The sequence below is a fragment of the Callospermophilus lateralis genome, chromosome 6 (assembly GCF_048772815.1).
Source record: "Callospermophilus lateralis isolate mCalLat2 chromosome 6, mCalLat2.hap1, whole genome shotgun sequence".
Taxonomy (NCBI): domain Eukaryota; kingdom Metazoa; phylum Chordata; class Mammalia; order Rodentia; family Sciuridae; genus Callospermophilus; species Callospermophilus lateralis.
The window spans coordinates 111,174,935-111,192,470 of NC_135310.1; the positions used below are offsets into that span (position 1 = coordinate 111,174,935).

At 55.4% G+C, this 17,536-nt stretch overlaps 1 protein-coding gene across 6 annotated transcripts; it reads right to left on the reverse strand.

Annotated features, from left to right (window-relative positions):
• Positions 1-1,328: 1,328 nt before the first annotated feature.
• Vegfa (vascular endothelial growth factor A) lies at positions 1,329-16,427 on the reverse strand. Of its 6 annotated transcripts, none has more exons than XM_076858648.1 (8): positions 16,272-16,427; positions 13,266-13,314; positions 10,042-10,238; positions 9,177-9,253; positions 8,795-8,824; positions 6,891-6,944; positions 5,630-5,761; positions 1,329-3,348 (listed from the first exon to the last, which is right to left on the reverse strand). In XM_076858648.1, exons 1-8 carry the CDS (start codon positions 16,335-16,337, stop codon positions 3,327-3,329), a joined length of 627 nt encoding a protein of 208 aa, XP_076714763.1. In that variant the 5' UTR covers positions 16,338-16,427; the 3' UTR covers positions 1,329-3,326. The 6 variants fall into 6 exon arrangements, with proteins under 6 accessions (XP_076714763.1, XP_076714761.1, XP_076714765.1 ...); XM_076858646.1 differs by having other exon boundaries at positions 6,873-6,944; XM_076858650.1 differs by lacking the exon at positions 16,272-16,427 and adding an exon at positions 15,488-15,512 and having other exon boundaries at positions 6,873-6,944.
• Positions 16,428-17,536: the final 1,109 nt, after the last annotated feature.

A 17,536-nucleotide genomic window follows, 5' to 3' on the forward strand; every position in this document is an offset into this window, starting at 1 on the left:
CACCTCACCACCCTTAGGGGATCTCCCAAGAGGACAGCAACAACCTCCCCTGGTCTCTCTGCCTTCCAAGCTGTTGCCAGGCACCACCAGAAAGCATCTCTAGCCAGGCACGTGGTGGTGCATGCCCACAATCCCAGGGGCTCAGGAGGCTGACGCAGGAGGATTGTGAGTTCAAGGCCAGCCTCAGCCAAAGCGAGGCACTAAGCAACTCAGTGAGACCCTGACTCTAAATAAAATACAAAATAGGGCTGGGGATGTGGCTCAGTGGTCAAATGTCCCTGAGTTCAATCCCCGGTACCCATCCCCACTCCCCCTAAAAAAGCGTCTCCAGCCGGGATGCTCCATTTAAAACCCTTTAAACGCTGTTCCTCCCTGACAGTCCTCTTGGCAGGGTGCTACAGGCTAAGCTAGCCCCTGCCCATCTCTCTAGCCTCCACCCCACAGCCACTCCCAGCCTGAGTCCCACCTCTAGGCCTTTGCTTCTGGATGTCCTCCACCTGCTCCTCCCTGTTCTCTGGCTTCTAACGGTCCTTTAAGGGGTAGCCTAGGTCATGCCATGGGAAGACACCCCTTGTCCCAATCCACCACCCACAAGCTAGATGAGGTGCCCCATCACATTTGATGCATCGTCCAGGCTTTATAGCTGTCTCCCCACACACCAACCCTTGCTAGATCTTGGAGTATAAATGTCTGATGCACACAGCATCAAATTGGCCCAATATTTATCCAAACCATTGTGGTTCAGGAAGTGGATCTGGAAGCACTGTTCAGCAATGCCAAAGACCCAGGCAGGTATCCCCTTCCCCAGGGAAGGGAAGGGAAGCGCTTATGCAGCAAGGGAAGAAAAGGAGTCCCCACGGTATCACCCAGTGCTCCAGAGCTCTTTCTGAGGGTCAGAAAACTCCAAGACATGTTACGTAAAACTAAATTAAAGAAATTATACCCTTCTCGCTCCCAGCAGGCTATAGACAACAAGACCCCACAGCCAAACACGGCCCATTCCTGTCTCCAGTGCAGCCGGGTGGAGACAACCAGTTCCTTTCTTGACCAGGGCCGGGGGTCTGGAGGAGCTCTTTTCATTGCAAGGGAGCTGAGCCCCCTCCACCCATTCCCAGAGCTCCCCACAAGACAGCAGGTGGACAGGGACCTCCAGGGCCAGCCCAGCCAGAAAGCAAAACTCTGGCCCCCAGCACAGGACATGGGTTTCCCCATATGGTACATCCCAGTGACCCCTTTCCTTAAGACAGACGTCGCCTTGTTCCCCAAGGGAGGAGGGTGGGAGGAAGTCTGAACAAGGATTCAATGGAGAAGGAGAGACCAAGAGGAGCTTTGAGATCAGAATTAAATTCTTTAATACAAAATGCTTTTTTTTTTTTAAGATATATCTGTATTTCTTTGTTGTTGTTTAAAAATAAATATGTACTACGGAATATCTCGAAAAACTGCACTAGAGACAAAGACGTGATGTTAATATCTTTTTCCCCCACAATTATTACGGATAAACAGTAGCACCAATAAATAAATGATAACAAATATTAAAATTAAAAAAGGAGAGAGATTTAGTATGTAGAATTCTCTATTTTTTCTTGTTTTGTTTTTACATATAAAAAACAGAATAGCAATGTCTATTTTATCAGAATCACATATATACATAAACATATATATATATATATATATATATATATATACACACACAAACACAAGTTGCCAAATATATATATAGTATGTAAATGTATATTGAAACCTTATTTCAAAGGAATGTGTGGTAGGGAACTAGGGCACAGGGGAGGGCAGGACTGTGTTAGCAAAATTAAATATCTGTTCAGGACAAGCTAGTGACTGTCACCGATCAGGGAGAGAGATTGGAAACATGGATTTTACACACAAAAACCAATACAAAAAGAGCGAGAGAAAGAGCAAGAGATACATCTCATAAATAGTTGAAATTAAATATTATCCAAGAATACTGAAAAAAAAACCCTACTCTTTTAATTAAATTAACTGTTTTAATTTCTAATTAAAAAGGGATATTAAATAAGTACCGTATATAAAAGACTTTCTCTTTCTCTGCCTCAGTGGTGGGCATGTGGATCCTGCCTGGTCTCTCTTAGCCTCAGGAAGAAACAGGTCAGGGGACGGGGAAAGATTAACCACTCACACAGACACACACACACACACACACACACACACACACACACACACAGCCAGGTCTCCTGGGGACAGAACTAGTGGTTTCAATGGACTGAGGACCTGAGGTCCTCGGCTGCACCCCGGGATGTGGGGTGAGGAGAGGATAAGGGGAATCCCAGGAGGAGGAGCGATCACCGGCCGCTTCTTCCACCAATGTCTCTTCTCTTCTTGAGGACACCTCTCGCTTGAGGACACCTCTTGGTGGCCTCCTGGGTGACTCAGAAGCAGGTGAGAGTAGGTGAAGACTGCCCGGGCTCCTGCATCTTCAGGCAGTGCCCCCCGGGGGACAGAATGCCCTTGCAGCATTGATGGGGAGCCACAAAGCACACCCAGTCCTGAGGCTCCCCAAACTCCTGGTCAGAACCAGTGTCCTTGTCCCTGTACCTGTCTTTAGGTTTTCTGTTGGTTTGACTCAAGGTAGAGGCTTGGGGCCAGGGCTGGGTTTGTCGGTGTCCCCAGAAATGAGCCAAATTTGCCCCCACACCCTGGCCTTGCAAGATCCTGGGCAAAGGAGAGGACCCTGGCTTCCCTAAGAGGGACCCCCCCCCAAAAAAAAAACAAAAAAAAAACATGCCAGAGTCTCTTGTCCCATCCTCTTCCCTGTCGGCATCTGGGTAGGGACATTCTCCTCCCAACTGAAGTCCACAGCAGTCAAATACATCCAGTGAAGACACCAATAACATTAGCAAAGTTAATTTAAAAACAGAATATATATATTTTATATATATAAAATATATATATTTATTTTCATATATATATAATATATATATATATATATATATATAAATGTATGTATGTGGGTGGGTGTGTCTACAGGAATCCCAGAAATAAAACTCTCTAATCTTCCGGGCTCGGTGATTTAGCAGCAAGAAAAATAAAATGACAAATCCAATTCCAAGTGGGACCGTGCTTGGTCACCCGCCCGGGAATGCTTCTGCCGGAGTCTCACCCTCCGGACCCAAAGTGCTCTGCGCAGAATCCCCTCTTCCTTCATTTCAGGTTTCTGGATTAAGGACTTCTGTTGATGGCGACGGTGTGGTGGCGGCGTGGTTAGTCTCAGTCATTCTCTATCAGTCTTTGTTGGTGAGAGGTCTGGTTCCCGAAACTCTGAGGCAGGTTCCTTCCTCCAGCCTGGCTCACCGCCTTGGCTTGTCGCATCTAAGGGAAAGAGCAAGACAAAGACTAGGTTAGGGCCAGGAGGGGTGGCCTGGGATGAGGCAAGCAGCTTCCCCGTTCCTGGGAGCCCTTGGGTCCCTGTGTTGTCGTAGGAGCTGATGACAGGGAACCTGCAGTCCTGGGACAGGAAGCCTCCATGGGAGGGAGACACCCAGCCCCACCCTCGAGAAGCCCTAGTCCAAGCAGCAGCCATGCTCAAGACAAAGACATGGAAACACCGCACAAAACAACAAATGAGCAAGTACCAACAGACAGCCCCGCTTGATATTTCTTTCTTTCTTTCCTTTTTTTTTTTTTTGGCACTGCGGATTGAACCCAGGGCACTTTACCACTAAACTACATTCCCAGCCCTCTTAAATCTTTTGAGACAGGGTCTTCCTAAATTGCTGAGGCTGGCCTCAAACTTGTAATCCTCTTTCTGCCTCAGCCTCCCATGTCACTGGGATTACAGGTGAACACCAGGCTCTACTTGGCACTTCTATAGCCGATGGGTGACCAAGCTGGGCAAAGTTAGCCAGGAGGAGGTTTGTGCAGGAGATTTTTCAGTTCAGTCTCTTAGGGCTAGTTTGGGGCACAAGAATACCTTGAGCCAGGGAACCAAAGTGGCCAGAGAAAGGGAGCCTGCTCTGGGGACAGGAAGTCCCCAAGGGAGGGGAGTGGAAGGGCATGGGGCCCCAGGAAGCCAGGGAAACCCCTCCGACCCCATGCCCTGTCCCGGCCTTGGCTGCAGGCCTCTTCTCTCTGGAGCTGCAGGCCTAGGTGCAGGCTGCTTGTCCTTTCCAACAGGCTGGACAGAGACAGCTCAGTGGCTTTGCTTTTCTCACTGAAACAGAGGGGACCACCAAGAACTTTCTCGTCGTGTCCCTGCCCTGCCTTGTCTTTTACTCTCCTCCCTGGGTGAAGAAGACAGAACACACACTGCCCTGAAAAAGCCCCAGTATGGCTTAGGTCAAGTCCTAAGCCTCCAACCTTGGGAACCGAACTTCCCAGACACAGCCAGCTTGGGCATGGGGTAAGGTCACCTCACATATCTCCCTCCTAGACAGTTCCTCTGCGGAGGAATCACCAGGAAAACCCCCAAATGCCAAGTTCCTTATCTTCCTCAAGGCCTCCTGAAGAACCGAACCCCCTCATCCAGAGCCCCCATCCAGCACTAATATACTCTTCCTGCTTTCACACAGCACCAAGACACATGGAACTCCAGCCACGAAGGCCTGGTCCCCAGCACTGCCTGAGTACCCACCAGTCACAGAAGCAGACTGGAGAAGGAGCAGCGTACACCCCAAGGAGCCTCTGGACCAGCTGGGTCACCCCCCCAAAGAGCCCCCTAATCCGAGACCACTTGGGCATAAAGAACTCCAGCCCAGACATCAGACTGCCAGCCGTCCATCACAGCCCTGTGCTCCTGACTTCGCCACTGCTGAACTTGGCCAGGTCACGTTCACTCATGCACTTGATGCTTCCTTAGTCCCCACCATGGACTTGGTCCCCACATGTGTCCCAGGAACATGTGGACACATATTGGGCCACAGGGCCCCAGACACCTGGGGATACCCCATGCTTCAGGAGTTCAGACTCATGTGAGGAGAGTGAGCACGGCCCCTCCCTCCACCCTTCCCAGGAGCATTTAGAAATGTGTAGGCTGTTTAGGGTCCTCGTGAGTGGTGCAGGATTAAGGCATCCTTGGATCCTAAATCTCCTGCACTGTGTAAAAACTGACCCATCCTAAACCACAACAGATCCCTCCAGGGACCCTGGTCTGAGCGGGAGAATCAATCCTGGCCCCATGGAGACACAGTGGGGGAGAGGAGCTAGCCATGATGACTGGACCAGCAAGGTCCCACCATAATGCCTACACTTGGTCGCCATCGTTCCACACCTGGAAGGGCTCTCCGTGTCTCGGCATTAGCACAACCTCAACACAGCACCGACGGCCACCATAAGCAGCAGGACCACAGGACACAACACACAGCTTGCGTCCACACCACCACGTCAAGCCACACCAGCCTACCCGCTCAGGCAGCCAGGGCAACCTCCAAGCAGGCCCCGCCAGGCAGGCCCCGCATCCTTGGCCCCACGGGTCCTTGACAGCAGAGGAGGCAGCAGTCACCAGACAGGCAGCTAGAAGCCCAGCCAGCATCTGGCCCCTCTCAAGCTCACGCGCTCGCTCTGTCTCTCTCTCTCTCTCTCTCTCTCTCTCTTTCCCCATGTCTGTGATGTGATGTCCCTCTCTGACTCGCTCGCTCACCCTCTGGGAACCAACCTGCAAGTACGTTCGTTTAACTCAAGCTGCCTCGCCTTGCAACGCGAGTCTGTGTTTTTGCAGGAACATTTACACGTCTGCGGATCTTGTACAAACAAATGTTTTCTCCTCTCTGAGCAAGGCCCACAGGGACTGCAAAAAGGCAAAAGGAAAGACATCTAAGCTAGAGCATCAGCAGAGAGAGAGAAAAAAACCCATGCAACACCCCCTGTCACGTCTGCAGCAGCACCCCTCCCGGCTCGCCGGCCCCGCGTCCTTCCACGTCCTGGAAGGATCTGAGCACTGCAGCAAAGACAAAGAGAGCGGCGGAAAGAGGCAGCACTGGCTAGGACGCCCGCCTGCAGAAAGAGGAGGGCACAGGCCGGCAGAAAGTGCAGGGAGAGGGCTGCCATATGGGGCGGGGCTGTGTCCCTGGAAGATGTGGACACGTATTGGGCCACAGGGCCCCAGCTGCAGCTGCCCCCCGCAAAACACACTTGACCCTTCACCTGCTGAGGACAGTGGGCAAGGGTTCAGACCCAGGCCCTTCCAAAGGTGGCTTGAATATAGGGCATGACAGGAAGTCAAGTTCAGAGGCACTGTCCAGGGGCTAGGCCACCATCAGCTACAGGGCCCACCACAGCCTCCAACCCAGAGGAAGTGGCCCTACAGGGAGACTTCCACATGTGGGTACCATGGGTTGGGTTAGAATTGAGGCCCCAAGTCCCTGAGAAGCCAAGGTACTTCTCCCAGACCAGAAGGGGCCACCATATGGTGCCTGACCCTCCTGAGCTCCTCCTTCAGCCCCCAACAAGCCACTTTCTGCCATCGCACCCCCTCCTCACATCGTCTCTGCCCTCCCCACCACCCTCAGCTTGCAGACATGTTCAGAAGCCTAGAGCAGTGGAAACCAGTTGGGTGAGCAGGCCCCAGTGCCCAGCCCCTGTGCCAACATGGGTCCACCACCAGTGCCCCATGGGTGAGAGAAAGTCGGTGCCCAGCCAAGCCAGAGGCCCCTCCGTGAATCCTCCAGGCCCACTTGGCCAACCCCCCACCCCATCCCTGGACCAGCAACACCACCACAAAGTCTACCCGTTGGTGCCAATTAGTGGAATGAGAGTGAGAGAGAGACACTGGGTCTGGGAGGGAGGGGCAAGAGCCAGGGAGGGGCCGAGGGACGAAAGCAGGGTTAGGGGTTACTGCAGGCAGGGGTTTGATTGGGGGCCAGGGGACTCCAGGGAGTTAGCAGCGGGCACCAACGTACACGCTCCAGGGCTTATACCGGGATTTCTTGCGCTTTCGTTTTTGCCCCTTTCCCTTTCCTGGAACTGATTTTCTGGAAAATAAAAAAACAGAGACAGACCAGAGAAAGAGCGAGGGGGGAGGGGAGAGCAAAGGAAGCAGCGAGGGGATCACGGGTGGGAAGGAGCGAGACAAAGCCAAACAGGCCCGCTCTAGGGAGCAGGCGACCTCAGGAAGGTGTGTAAGCGGCACTCCTATTTAGGGCCGCTTCCCCCATGGCTCCTCCTCCTCACTCTGCCCACCCTGGGGTGGCAATCTCAGCCCCTGGCAAGGCATAGAGTAGGGAGCAGAGACTGGAGGGCACAGGATCCAGACATCTACAGGATCATAGGGCTCCTGGTCCCAGGCAGGGCACCCGGCCCTGAGGGCAGGCTCTCAGCTGCCCTATACAAGTCTGATCCTGAAGGTCAGGCAAGGTATAAGAGCCAGGCCAGAGTTTGAGAGAAGGTCAGATTCCTGACCTGATGCAGAGTGAGGGGAAGGCGGTGTCCAGCACCACCTGCCTTCCTCCCCATATGCAATAGCAAGGGGGTCTCTCCAGGTGCTGTGCTTCTGGGAATCCTAGCAGGTGGCGGGCGGGGACATTACCTTAGGAGCTAGCACAAAATTCAGAGCAGCTCATGAAAGGCAATAGCCCGCTCAGTAACCTGGGCTGGGAGTGGGGCTGGGTGTCTGAAGAGGGGGCAGGAGGTGGCAGGGTCAGCAGGCAGGGAAGGGAGGCTGGGGGAGGGGCCTAGCAGTGCTTGGCAGGGAGTTCTCTCCCCAGCTGCACCATCTCGCCAGACTCTTCCGAGCCCAGGCGAGCCCCGGCTCTCCCTGTGGGCAAAGCAGGCGTTTGGGGAACGGGCAACGGGGACAGGCTACAGCTTGCCCCCCTCAAGGGAGCCAGCACTCTCCACTCCTGCTAACCCCAGAGGAAACACTCAGCATGTCTATCACAGGGGGAGAAGGGAGGGGCAGAAGGGATGGAGGAGAGAGCGAGTCTGTTCCCCTTGGGAGAAAGCACTAGAAGGATGGAAGAACAGTCTGCACGCTCGCTCCGTGCTCTCACTCCCTCTCCCTGAGCCTATTCTCCCAAATCATTCTCCAAATCATTCTAGTGCAGCTGGGGACTTAGGGAAGAGGCAAGGGGTCAAGGCTTAGGAGAATTCCTGTCTGTCCCAGAGTGGCAGGGCAGACAGGAAGGTGGGGGGACAGGGCATGGGTGCTCTCTCTCAGTCTCTCCTCCCTGCATGCTCATTCCAATCAATGCCCACTGCCTTCCTCCAAAAGCTCACTGCTCCCAGACTTTGCCCCCAACCCCATCCTAACCCAACCCTCCATACTGGGCATCCAGAAGCCTCAGGAAATGGCTAACATGGCACTTTTCCTGCCCAGCCAAGAGGGCTTGTGTCTGCTGCCAGCCCCATTCCTGCAGGAAGGCATGTACTATGAAACCCCCCAGTGGCCCCAAATCCAACTGCACTGCCACAATAGCCACCAAAAGAAACTGCTGCCTCTGACACACAAAAGCTGGCCTGTCACCCACTCTCTCCCCTACTATGGATCCCAGGCAAGCCAGGAAGCCAGCATCCACACTGGCCTGAGACACCAAATCAGCAAGGACTACCCAGGAGAGACCTGGACACCTGACGGCACTGGGTTTTTTTTGTTGTTGTTTTTTTTTTCAAAAGAAACATCAAGTTCCAGGCCGGGTTTTCTCACTAACCCTGGAGCCACAAGCCTGGAACTGGCTCCATGTCCCTGCTTCCACCACAAGACCCCCAAGAAACCAACTCCCTGACCAGGGGAGGCCATCAGAGCCCCCAACTGAGGAAGCCAGAAGCCCCAAACCAAGACAACCGGCCAAAGAGCGGGAGAAGTGCTAAAGTCAAAACCACTTACTTTTCTTGCCTTGCTTTATCTTTCTTTGGTCTGCAATGGGAAGAGAAAGAGAAAAAGAAAAAACAAAAACAGAAGAGTTACAATGGTGCGGATAACAGTACAGATTATAGTAGTAATAACTTAACATTTACGATACAGCAACTGTGTTTTAATCCCTTCATATGTAATAACTCCTTTAATCCTTGCAACAACCCTAGGAGGTACATTCAATTATGGTGCTCATTTTACAGATGTGGAAACTGAGGCACGCTGAAGTGAAATATCCAAGGCCACACAGCTGGAAGGTGGACATGGGTTAACAAGTACAATGTGCTTCACTCCGGTGGGGACCATGGCTGTTTGCTGAATAAATTAATGAATGAATGGGCACCTTGGTCCTCACCTGCATTCACACTTGCTGTGCTGTAGGAAGCTCATCTCTCCTATGTGTTGGCCTTGGTGAGGTTTGATCCGCATGATCTAGAGGGGAAGGAAGCAGATCACAGAGGTTAGTGACCCAGCCAGCCATACCCAGAGGGGCACCCCAGGGCTCCTGCCACTCAGCACCCAGGGGCTCTACAGAGCAGGGATGGGTGGTGGAGGCAGGGGGACCAAAGGCTCTAGTAGAAAAGAGCCTCCGGCCACCCCAACTCTCCCAACCCTGCTGGCCTCAAGGAGCCTCTCTTCCTCTTGAGGGCAGACGTGGCTGCAAGGGTTGGCTAGGCTGGGAATTCGGGTCCTGGGTTCTTATAGGTTCCCATCCCCTCTCCTCCTTTCATCCCTTCTAGGCCTCACCCTGATGCACCCCTAGCAGCTCCCTGAGAGCCACCTACCCCCAGTGTCTGAGTTCCCTCCCACTCACAACCCAAAGGTACCAAGAGGTACACAAAGACCAGCTTTTAACTCTTCACAGACCAGGTTCACCCAGCTCCCCAACAAGGCCCCCAAGGAAGGAGGGCCCCCAGGCTCTCTCCAAGGGATAAAGAGAAGGGCTCTTATCAAAGGCAGCAGCCCCCTCCTGAGCCTCGGGAGCAAAGGCAGAGGAGGTGGTGGGAGTTTGGGGATTTGGGCTGGGAACCGAGGTAGATAAGACCCCACCACACCACACCTCCCCACCCCAACCCCAATTCAGGGGCAGAAGCCGGACAAGGCAAGTCTAGTTCCTCCTACTACAAGCTTCCAAGGAAAAGGCCCAAACCACCTGTTGCAAAAAGTAAGCCCCAACCCCGCCCCGCCTCCTCCCCTCCCCCACCCCCACAGAGGCTCACCTGCATAGTGATGTTGAACTCCTGGGTGGGCACACACTCCAGGCCCTCATCGTTACAGCAGCCCCCACACCGCATCAGGGGCACACAGGATGGCTTGAAAATGAATTCGATCTCATCTGGATACTCCTGGAAGATGTCCACCAGGGTCTCTATTGGACGGCAGTAGCTGCGCTGGTAGACATCTAGGAACTTCACCACTGCATGGGATGGAGTGACACGTGAGCCCAGCAGGTGACTCACCCAGCTCTGTAAGCCTCTCCTTGGGGCTTCCATGAGAGGTATTCACTATCAGGAAAGTCCTTGCAAAATCTAACTTAGATCCCTTCTCCTGAGTTGAAGCCCTTCCCTAAGCTGCCCACCATCGCTAGTGAAGTTTGTTTTCATTCTACTGATCACACGAGCTTTCGAGTTCCAGGGCAGATGGCCTGCCACATCTAAATCCCTGCCTCACCGTGACAGTCAAGCAAATTCCTGAGCCAATGTTAATGCCAGAGGACAGTGTGAGTGTGAGTACACCTTTTGGGGGTGTGCTAAGCTTCACCTGAGAGGAAGAACAGCCAGCTTCGCCAAGCTGCTCTCCATTTTCCTATATCCTCCCGACAGATGGGGCCATAACAGACGAACCCTAACCATTTCTGACTCCTTCTTGGGCACTGAGCACAGGCATCATCCATAGCTATCTAAACAGTGCTCCCCTATGATATTACTACTACGGGGGCCTCATCTTACAAATGGGGAGCTGGAGGCTCAGAGAGGCTATGTAACCTGCCACAAGGCCACACCGCTAATTAACAGGACAGTTAGAATGGGCCCCAGAGCCTTCCCAAGCCTATGCCATGCAAAAGAGAAGCTTCTGAAAGCACCTAGCCAGCTGCTGGTCCCCCCAAGAAATGGACTGAGGAAGTACCAGCAGGTGGCAGTGGGCCGGCACACCATGCGGGCCCTGCCAGCCACTACTGACCCCGCCCAAGAGGGCAAACTGCTTGCATCATGGAAAAAGCGGTGCTGCCACAGCCACGGAGCATTTCTAGATGCTGATCTGGAGGGAGACCAGGATAAAGACAGTTTCCCAGGCTGACCACAGAGCCTGGGGTGCACTGGAGCATGAAGGGGTAATTCTGGGCCATAGGGGCGGGGCCCTTGAGAATAAATAAATGCAGGACTCCCGGCATGACTACTTCAAACTGTGGCCCAGCCTGCCACTCCCCATCACAGTTCCACTGCCACCACATAGCAAGCCTGCCCGCGAAATGAGCTCCCCTACACGGGAAGGAAGAAGAAGACCAGCCAGCAAGGAGGCTTAGGCTTTGGCCATGACTTGAGGTGACCTTGGGCCTGTCCCTCCCCTCTCTGGGCCTCCAACTCTGCTCAACTGTTTAAGTGGGTTGGCCCGATCTCTAAAGACACCTAAACAGAGGCTGAAATGTGGAGAGTTGACTTCCCATTTCCAGCACTGAGAACAACTACTCTTTTCTCATTCTGAGTGGAACAAAGTTTGGAACTTCACCAAGGCTTCTTAAGTGCACACCCCATACACTACTGCCCCCCCACCCAGGGACTAGAGCAGCCCCCCAGCACACACACATACCTCTAAGGCTTATTATTTATTTTTTTTTCCAGAAGGGTAAAGGAAAATGAGACCCAGGGGTATGTACACTGTAAGTTGGTTGGGGAGAACTTGGAGTATTGAGGAGAAGGTGGGGAGAAGGCCAGGGATATCAAAAGTGAAAGAACAGTGGGGGAGGGGGACCAAGACAGCCTCCTACCTTCCCTGGGATCTCTACTCATATCCAGACAGAATTCTTCTCTGTCCCCAAAGGATTAAGGGAAAGCATGGTCAAAAGAGAGTAAATGAAACCAGGGGTCTGAAAAAGTCATTTTTTTAAGCCAAGTCTATACTGAAGAAGATGACTAATCTAGAATTTGTTAACTAATCCTTCATCATGCATGGGACAGAGGTGGCCCAGGCCTGGAGCCCCACCCAGGAGGAGACAGCAGACAGGTCCGGCCTGGGGAGTGGTGCTGATGGCTAAGGTACAGACCCAGGCTGGGCATGCCTTTGAACAGCTTCTCTTTATAATCCCCAAGGCCCATGCACAGGAGGTGAGAGGGCAGCTCCAGCACCCCTGCAGCCCAGTCCCTGCTGCAGGGAAGGCTGTCCTCTTTTGTCCGGGGTGTATGCACATGCTCTCCAACACCAGTCTTTCGTGGTTTTCCTTATTTATGGCAGACAACCTTTTCTCTAACAAACAAAGACCATTTGTCTTGCCTCTCCCAGACCACAGAGACCACTGGGAAGCTAAAGGGGGTGGGTGATGCACTGGGAGTGGGGGCCTGTCGGTGGCACAGGACAGGGAGTGGCAGAAAGCCAGTCCCTGGGCCAAAGGAAAGGGCTCCTGGGGTGGGGAAGGAGGAGGCAGAACCGGCTGGGCATCACCACTCCTGGCGGCCACTGCAGCCACACTGGATTTGAGTCACAGAAACTCGCCCAGGAAGAAGACCCCAGGGCCTTCCCTCCTCAGAGGAGGGGAGCATGGGGAGTGGCATCAGGCTGGAGCAGAGGCCACACTCAGTGGTGGGGAGAGCCAGGGCGTCCCCAGAGAAATGGGAGGCTCCCCGTACTCCAAACCACAGTGGAACAAAAGGCAGGCAGACTCAGGGTTGGGCAGGGGGGCGGGGCGCCTGGGAGTTTCAGCCAGCCCTCTGCTGGCCTGGCAGGGAAGTTCACAGCACCCATACAGACCAGCAGGGCTTTCTCCACCCCTGAAGGAATGCCAACGGCAGGGGGGTAGCAGGGTGTCTATTAGCCTGGGCCCCTGGAACCTCCAGCTCACACAGGAAGGGCCACGGCCCCGACACATGGGCCCATGGCTGGGTAGGAAGTGACATGGAACATCCATCCTCCCCAGGAAAGGGGGGCACAAGGGACACCTCCCTTGATATCAGGAATCCCCAAACGGGCTCTACCTTCCTGGTCCGTGCTTACAGCTCCTTCTGCAAATAAAATTTTACTAGAAGGAGCTGAAGACAAAAGCAACAAGTCTGACTTCCAGCACAGACCTGAACAGAGAAGGGACCTTAAGAAACCCAAGGGCTAACCTCATGGTACCCACCTCTGTCTTGCTTCTCATATTCCCGCACCCCTCCCCCCCCCAGGTCTGAAAAGGAGGATTTGGACCTCCCCTGCCTCCTGGGGACCCCATCCAAAAGCCAGAGGGACTCACCTTCATGGGGTTTCTGCTCTCCTTCTGCCATCGGTGCAGCCTGGGACCACTGAGAACAACACAAAACAGCAAGGCATTGGCATGGGCATAGGGAGGGGCAGGGGAGCAAAGGCCCAGCCATGGGGCCCCTCCCCCTCCCTCGCTTTCCTCCCAGTCCACAGCCTCTATCTTCTCCAAAGCTTCTGGGTGGAACAGGAATAGCTGGGGTCCCTACAGATCCAGATCATGCCCACCACCCCGGACTGCTCCAATTCTAAACCCATGTAAGTTAAAGACAAACCAGATGTTGGGGGCTGGGAAGCTCACAATGCAGGAAGAAAACACCAAAATCCTGTGCTGTTCAGGCCTCTGTCCTTTCCCCACAGGGCCCTCACCTCACTCTAGCTGCCCCCCTGATTCCCTGGTCCAAAGCCATGGGTAAGTATTAAGGTCAAATAGGAGGACAAATTTGGACTGGGGCAGGAAGGAAGGACTGGGGGCGAGAAAAACAACATGGTGACCTTCTCCTGCTGACATGACAAATACCAGGGTGAGCTGGTGCTGGAGAGGGAGGGGGGTGCAGAGGACCGAAGGGCACCAACCACCCTCCCCCAGCCAAACTCTTCTAGTCCTCAGGAAGATTCAGCATACCCACAGGTTGCTTAGAGTAGAAGCCTGAGAGGAAGTCTTGCAGGGCAGAAAGAGACCCATTTCCTTTCCTGCATCAGTCTCTCCAGAGCTGCATGTACTTCCAAAGCCCCACTAGTTTCCCACTCCCACCTACTCTCCAGGCCCTCTGGCCTGGGTGCCTTCCTCAAATGCATCCAGGGACGCCTTTTCTTCCTTAGCACTCCCAGGGGGTGCCTGGCTCTATCCCAGCCTAAGACCTCCTTGCATCCCCCACTCAAGAAGCTGTGAAGGTCAACAAGCCAGACAGTAGACCTGACAGCAGCTGGCAGGGGAGGCTTCTAGTCCTTCCTAAGGTCTCCAGTGCCTGACAACTCCTCACCCACCTGCCTGCTCCTCCTGTAGAGCAGGTCCCCTGCAGCAGAGCTGCACTCAAGCCAGCTTGAAACTCCAGACCCCTCTGGGAAGGAATAACTAACTTCCTCCCTCCCTCTCTCTCTCACACACACACATACACACACATCCCCAATGTACCCTAACCCAGGTTCCCCACACTTTCCTTCAGGGCCAAGGTCAGAGGAAGCCCCTCTCAAAGGCAAATAACAGTTTCCAGGCTCCCAGCTGGATAGCCTCCCACTGCAACCCCTTCAAGGACCCCCTAGATTCTGAACCACAGCCCCCTTAAAACCTCTGACATTCTCCCTAAGCTCTTGATTCCTCCTGAACCCTAATAATGAAAAGGAACAGAAACTTTAAACCCCCTCCAAGGCCAGGGGGCACAAGAGGGAGGTTCTAGGCAGGGAGGGGCCAGGTGCCCTTCTCTGGGGGCCTCTGAAGGTCACTGTGTGGCCAGGCAGTCACTCCTCCCCCTCCTCCCCACTTGGAGGCCTGGAGCCAAGGCCTTTGTGCCAGGGTTTGAGGAACTCTGGGTGATGACAGGGACCCCTGCCCATTTCCTTCCTTTTGCCTCCTCTCCAAGGGGACACTCTCTGACTGAGTGGCGGAAGGGAGGAGCTGAAAAGGACCCCTTAAGTGGTTTTGAGAAGCAAATTGGGTGGGCAAGTTTGGAGTTCCAAAAAACCACCTGCTCCAAAGCCCAGATTCGCCAGGACAAAGTGGGTATGCAAGGCTGGCAGGAGCTTTTGCCCAAGGTGCCAGAAGGGCTAGTCCCACGCTGCCCATGTCACAGCAAATTTCAAACCATTTTTCCAAAAAGTAGAGTGGGATGATGATAGTCTTCAGACCCTCCCTGAGCCCACCCCATAAAAGCTAATGCACAGCTCACTTAGGACTGTTGGGGAAGGGAGGGAAGCAGCCAGTCACCAAGTCAGGACTTTGGACACAGTTTCCACAAAGCACCTGGGTGGGCTCTAGCACCCCGACTTCTGACAGTTACCCTTCTTTCCCTGGACTCTGGGGTCAGAAAGGGTCAGATGGGTCCTCAGTAAAGAGAAGTGAAAAATAAATGGGTGGTGCGGGTTTCTCTCCACACTAGGGAGGACAGGAGGAAAGGGGGAAGGGGCGTCAGAAATTTCCCCAAGCACAGGACTAGTGTAGGGGCCAGGGATTATAGAAAAGGGTATGGATGGTTCTCTGAGTTCCCGGACTGGGGCTACCTCGAGAGGTCACCTTCCCGCGGAGGGCCGGCGGGGGGAGGGGCTCGCTCGCTGCCCGGGGCTCCCGGCTCCAGCAGCCGTGGCTCCGGGAACACGAGGCCGGCCAGGCCCGGGCTGATGTAATCGGCTCCGCGCCGCGCGCGCCCGGTCGGGCGGGGGAGGGCGGGCACCCAGCGGGACGCGAGCAGGGACGGGCGGGAGTGGCGCCGCGCAGGTGGCCCAGCAGGCTGGGGGGTCCCCGCAACAATCCATCCCAAAACTTTTCCCAAACTCGAAGCGAGGGCCGTAGAGACGGAGTGGCAGTGACAGCAAGCCCCCTGTCTCGCCTGCGCCCTGCCCCCTCCATGCTCTCTGCCCTCCCGCGGTCCAAGGTTCGAGCACCCCCCTACCCGCTGTGCTCTGGCTCCCGCCCCCGCTGCCCGGACTTCCAGTTCGTCGGGAACCCGCGGCCGGGAGCAAACTTCAGCCGCCAGCCGCAGCGCAAGCCCAGCCCCCTCGGCCTCCTCCTCTGGCTCCCGCCCTCCGCTGTTCGGCCCAGATCGTACGTGCGGTGACTCTGGTGGGTGGGCAGGGCCCGCGTGGGCGGTGAGACTATCCTGGCGCCCTCCCACCTAGCACGCGCCCCCTCCCCCTACACGTACGACGACAGAGGGGGACGCCGTGCGCCTGGTGCCCAAGGACCTGCGTGGGTCACGAAGCCCCCACGCGCGCGCTCGCACGCACGTCCCCAGCCGGGAGAGGCGCTCGCAACAGCCCGCGGCAGCCGGCAGGCACAGTCGCTTACCTTGGCATGGTGGAGGTAGAGCAGCAAGGCAAGGCTCCAATGCACCCAAGAGAGCAGAAAGTTCATGGTTTCGGAGGCCCGGCCGGGGCCGGCTCTGCTCACGCTCCCTCTCCGGCTCGGGCTGCGGGGCGGCCCGCTCTCCTCTGCGCCTTGGCGGGCTCCTTTTCCTCCTGGAGCCAAGGCCCGCGCCAGGGCCTGGGACGCGCGCGCGGCTGGAACACTGTCTGCGCACACTGCCGCCTCACCCGTCCATGAGCCCTGCTTCCGAGAGCCGAGTGGCCACCGCGGCCCCCTCTCCTCTTCCTTCTCTTCTTCCTCCTCCCCCTCCTTTGGCCGCGGCTTCTCCGGGCCGGAGCTAGCACTTCTCCCGGCTCCGCTCGGCTCGACTCCCCCGGCGCGGACCACGGCTCCTCCGGAGCGAGAACAGCCCAGAAGTTGGTCGAAAAGTTTCAGTGCAATGCCGCGAACCCCGAACCCCTCCACCCCGCCTCCGGGAGCGGGCTCCGGGTCCTGCCCGCGGCTCGCCGCCGCGTCCACTGTCGGCCGCCTGCCTGGGAGGAGGTGGGCGCTGGGGCTGGAGGCGGTGTCTGTCTGTCGGTCAGCGCTACTGGTCTGATGCGGGATCCCGAGGGGGAGGGCTCACGCTGCGCTCTGGCGGTCACCCCAAAAAGCAGGTCACTCACTTTGCCCCTGTCCCTCTAGCTGCTCGCTTGCTCGCGCGCTCTCTGACCCCGTCTCTCTTCCTCGACTTCACTCTGGAGCTCTCGCTACCTCTTTCCTCTCTCTTCTGGTTTCCAAAATCCGAAGTGATTTGGGGGAGTAAAGAACCAATCTCCCCCAAACCGTCGTTCCGATTTAAGTGGAGAACGGGAAGCAAAAATAAATTAAAATGGGAAACAATAGTTTAAAAAATGTTTAAGAAAAAAAGAGGGTGGTGAACCTTGGATAAATGAATATCAAATTCCAGCGCAGAGACCCCTGGCCGGTGAGTGCTCTGGACAGTCCGCCTCGCTGCTGCGTCTCGCGACAGAGCTCCGCTGCCGCCAGCTCGGCTCGCCCTCAGCGCCGCGGCCTCCTCGCAGCCCGGCTGCCCCAAGCCTCTGCGCTCTTTCCTCTACCAGCCGACTGGAAAAAAAAGGGCTTGGCCCCGCCCCACCAAAGACCCGCCTCCAAACCCGCCCCGGGGCGGGGCAAGGCCGAGCCTCTGTCCCTCAGGCTAGGCACCGCCTTCCCCTGGGACGTCTAGTGAAGTCTGGGCCCCTAGC

Bases quoted from the DNA above. Each gene is read 5' to 3' on its own strand.
- Vegfa (XM_076858646.1), bottom strand. From the start codon at position 16,337: ATGAACTTTCTGCTCTCTTGGGTGCATTGGAGCCTTGCCTTGCTGCTC. The intron at 8,825-9,176 runs GTGAGGACCAAG...TTCCCATTGCAG, and splicing joins CACAGCAAGTGTGAATGCAG to ACCAAAGAAAGATAAAGCAA. The intron at 5,762-6,872 runs GTACGTTGGTGC...GCCTTTTTGCAG, and splicing joins CGGTATAAGCCCTGGAGCGT to TCCCTGTGGGCCTTGCTCAG.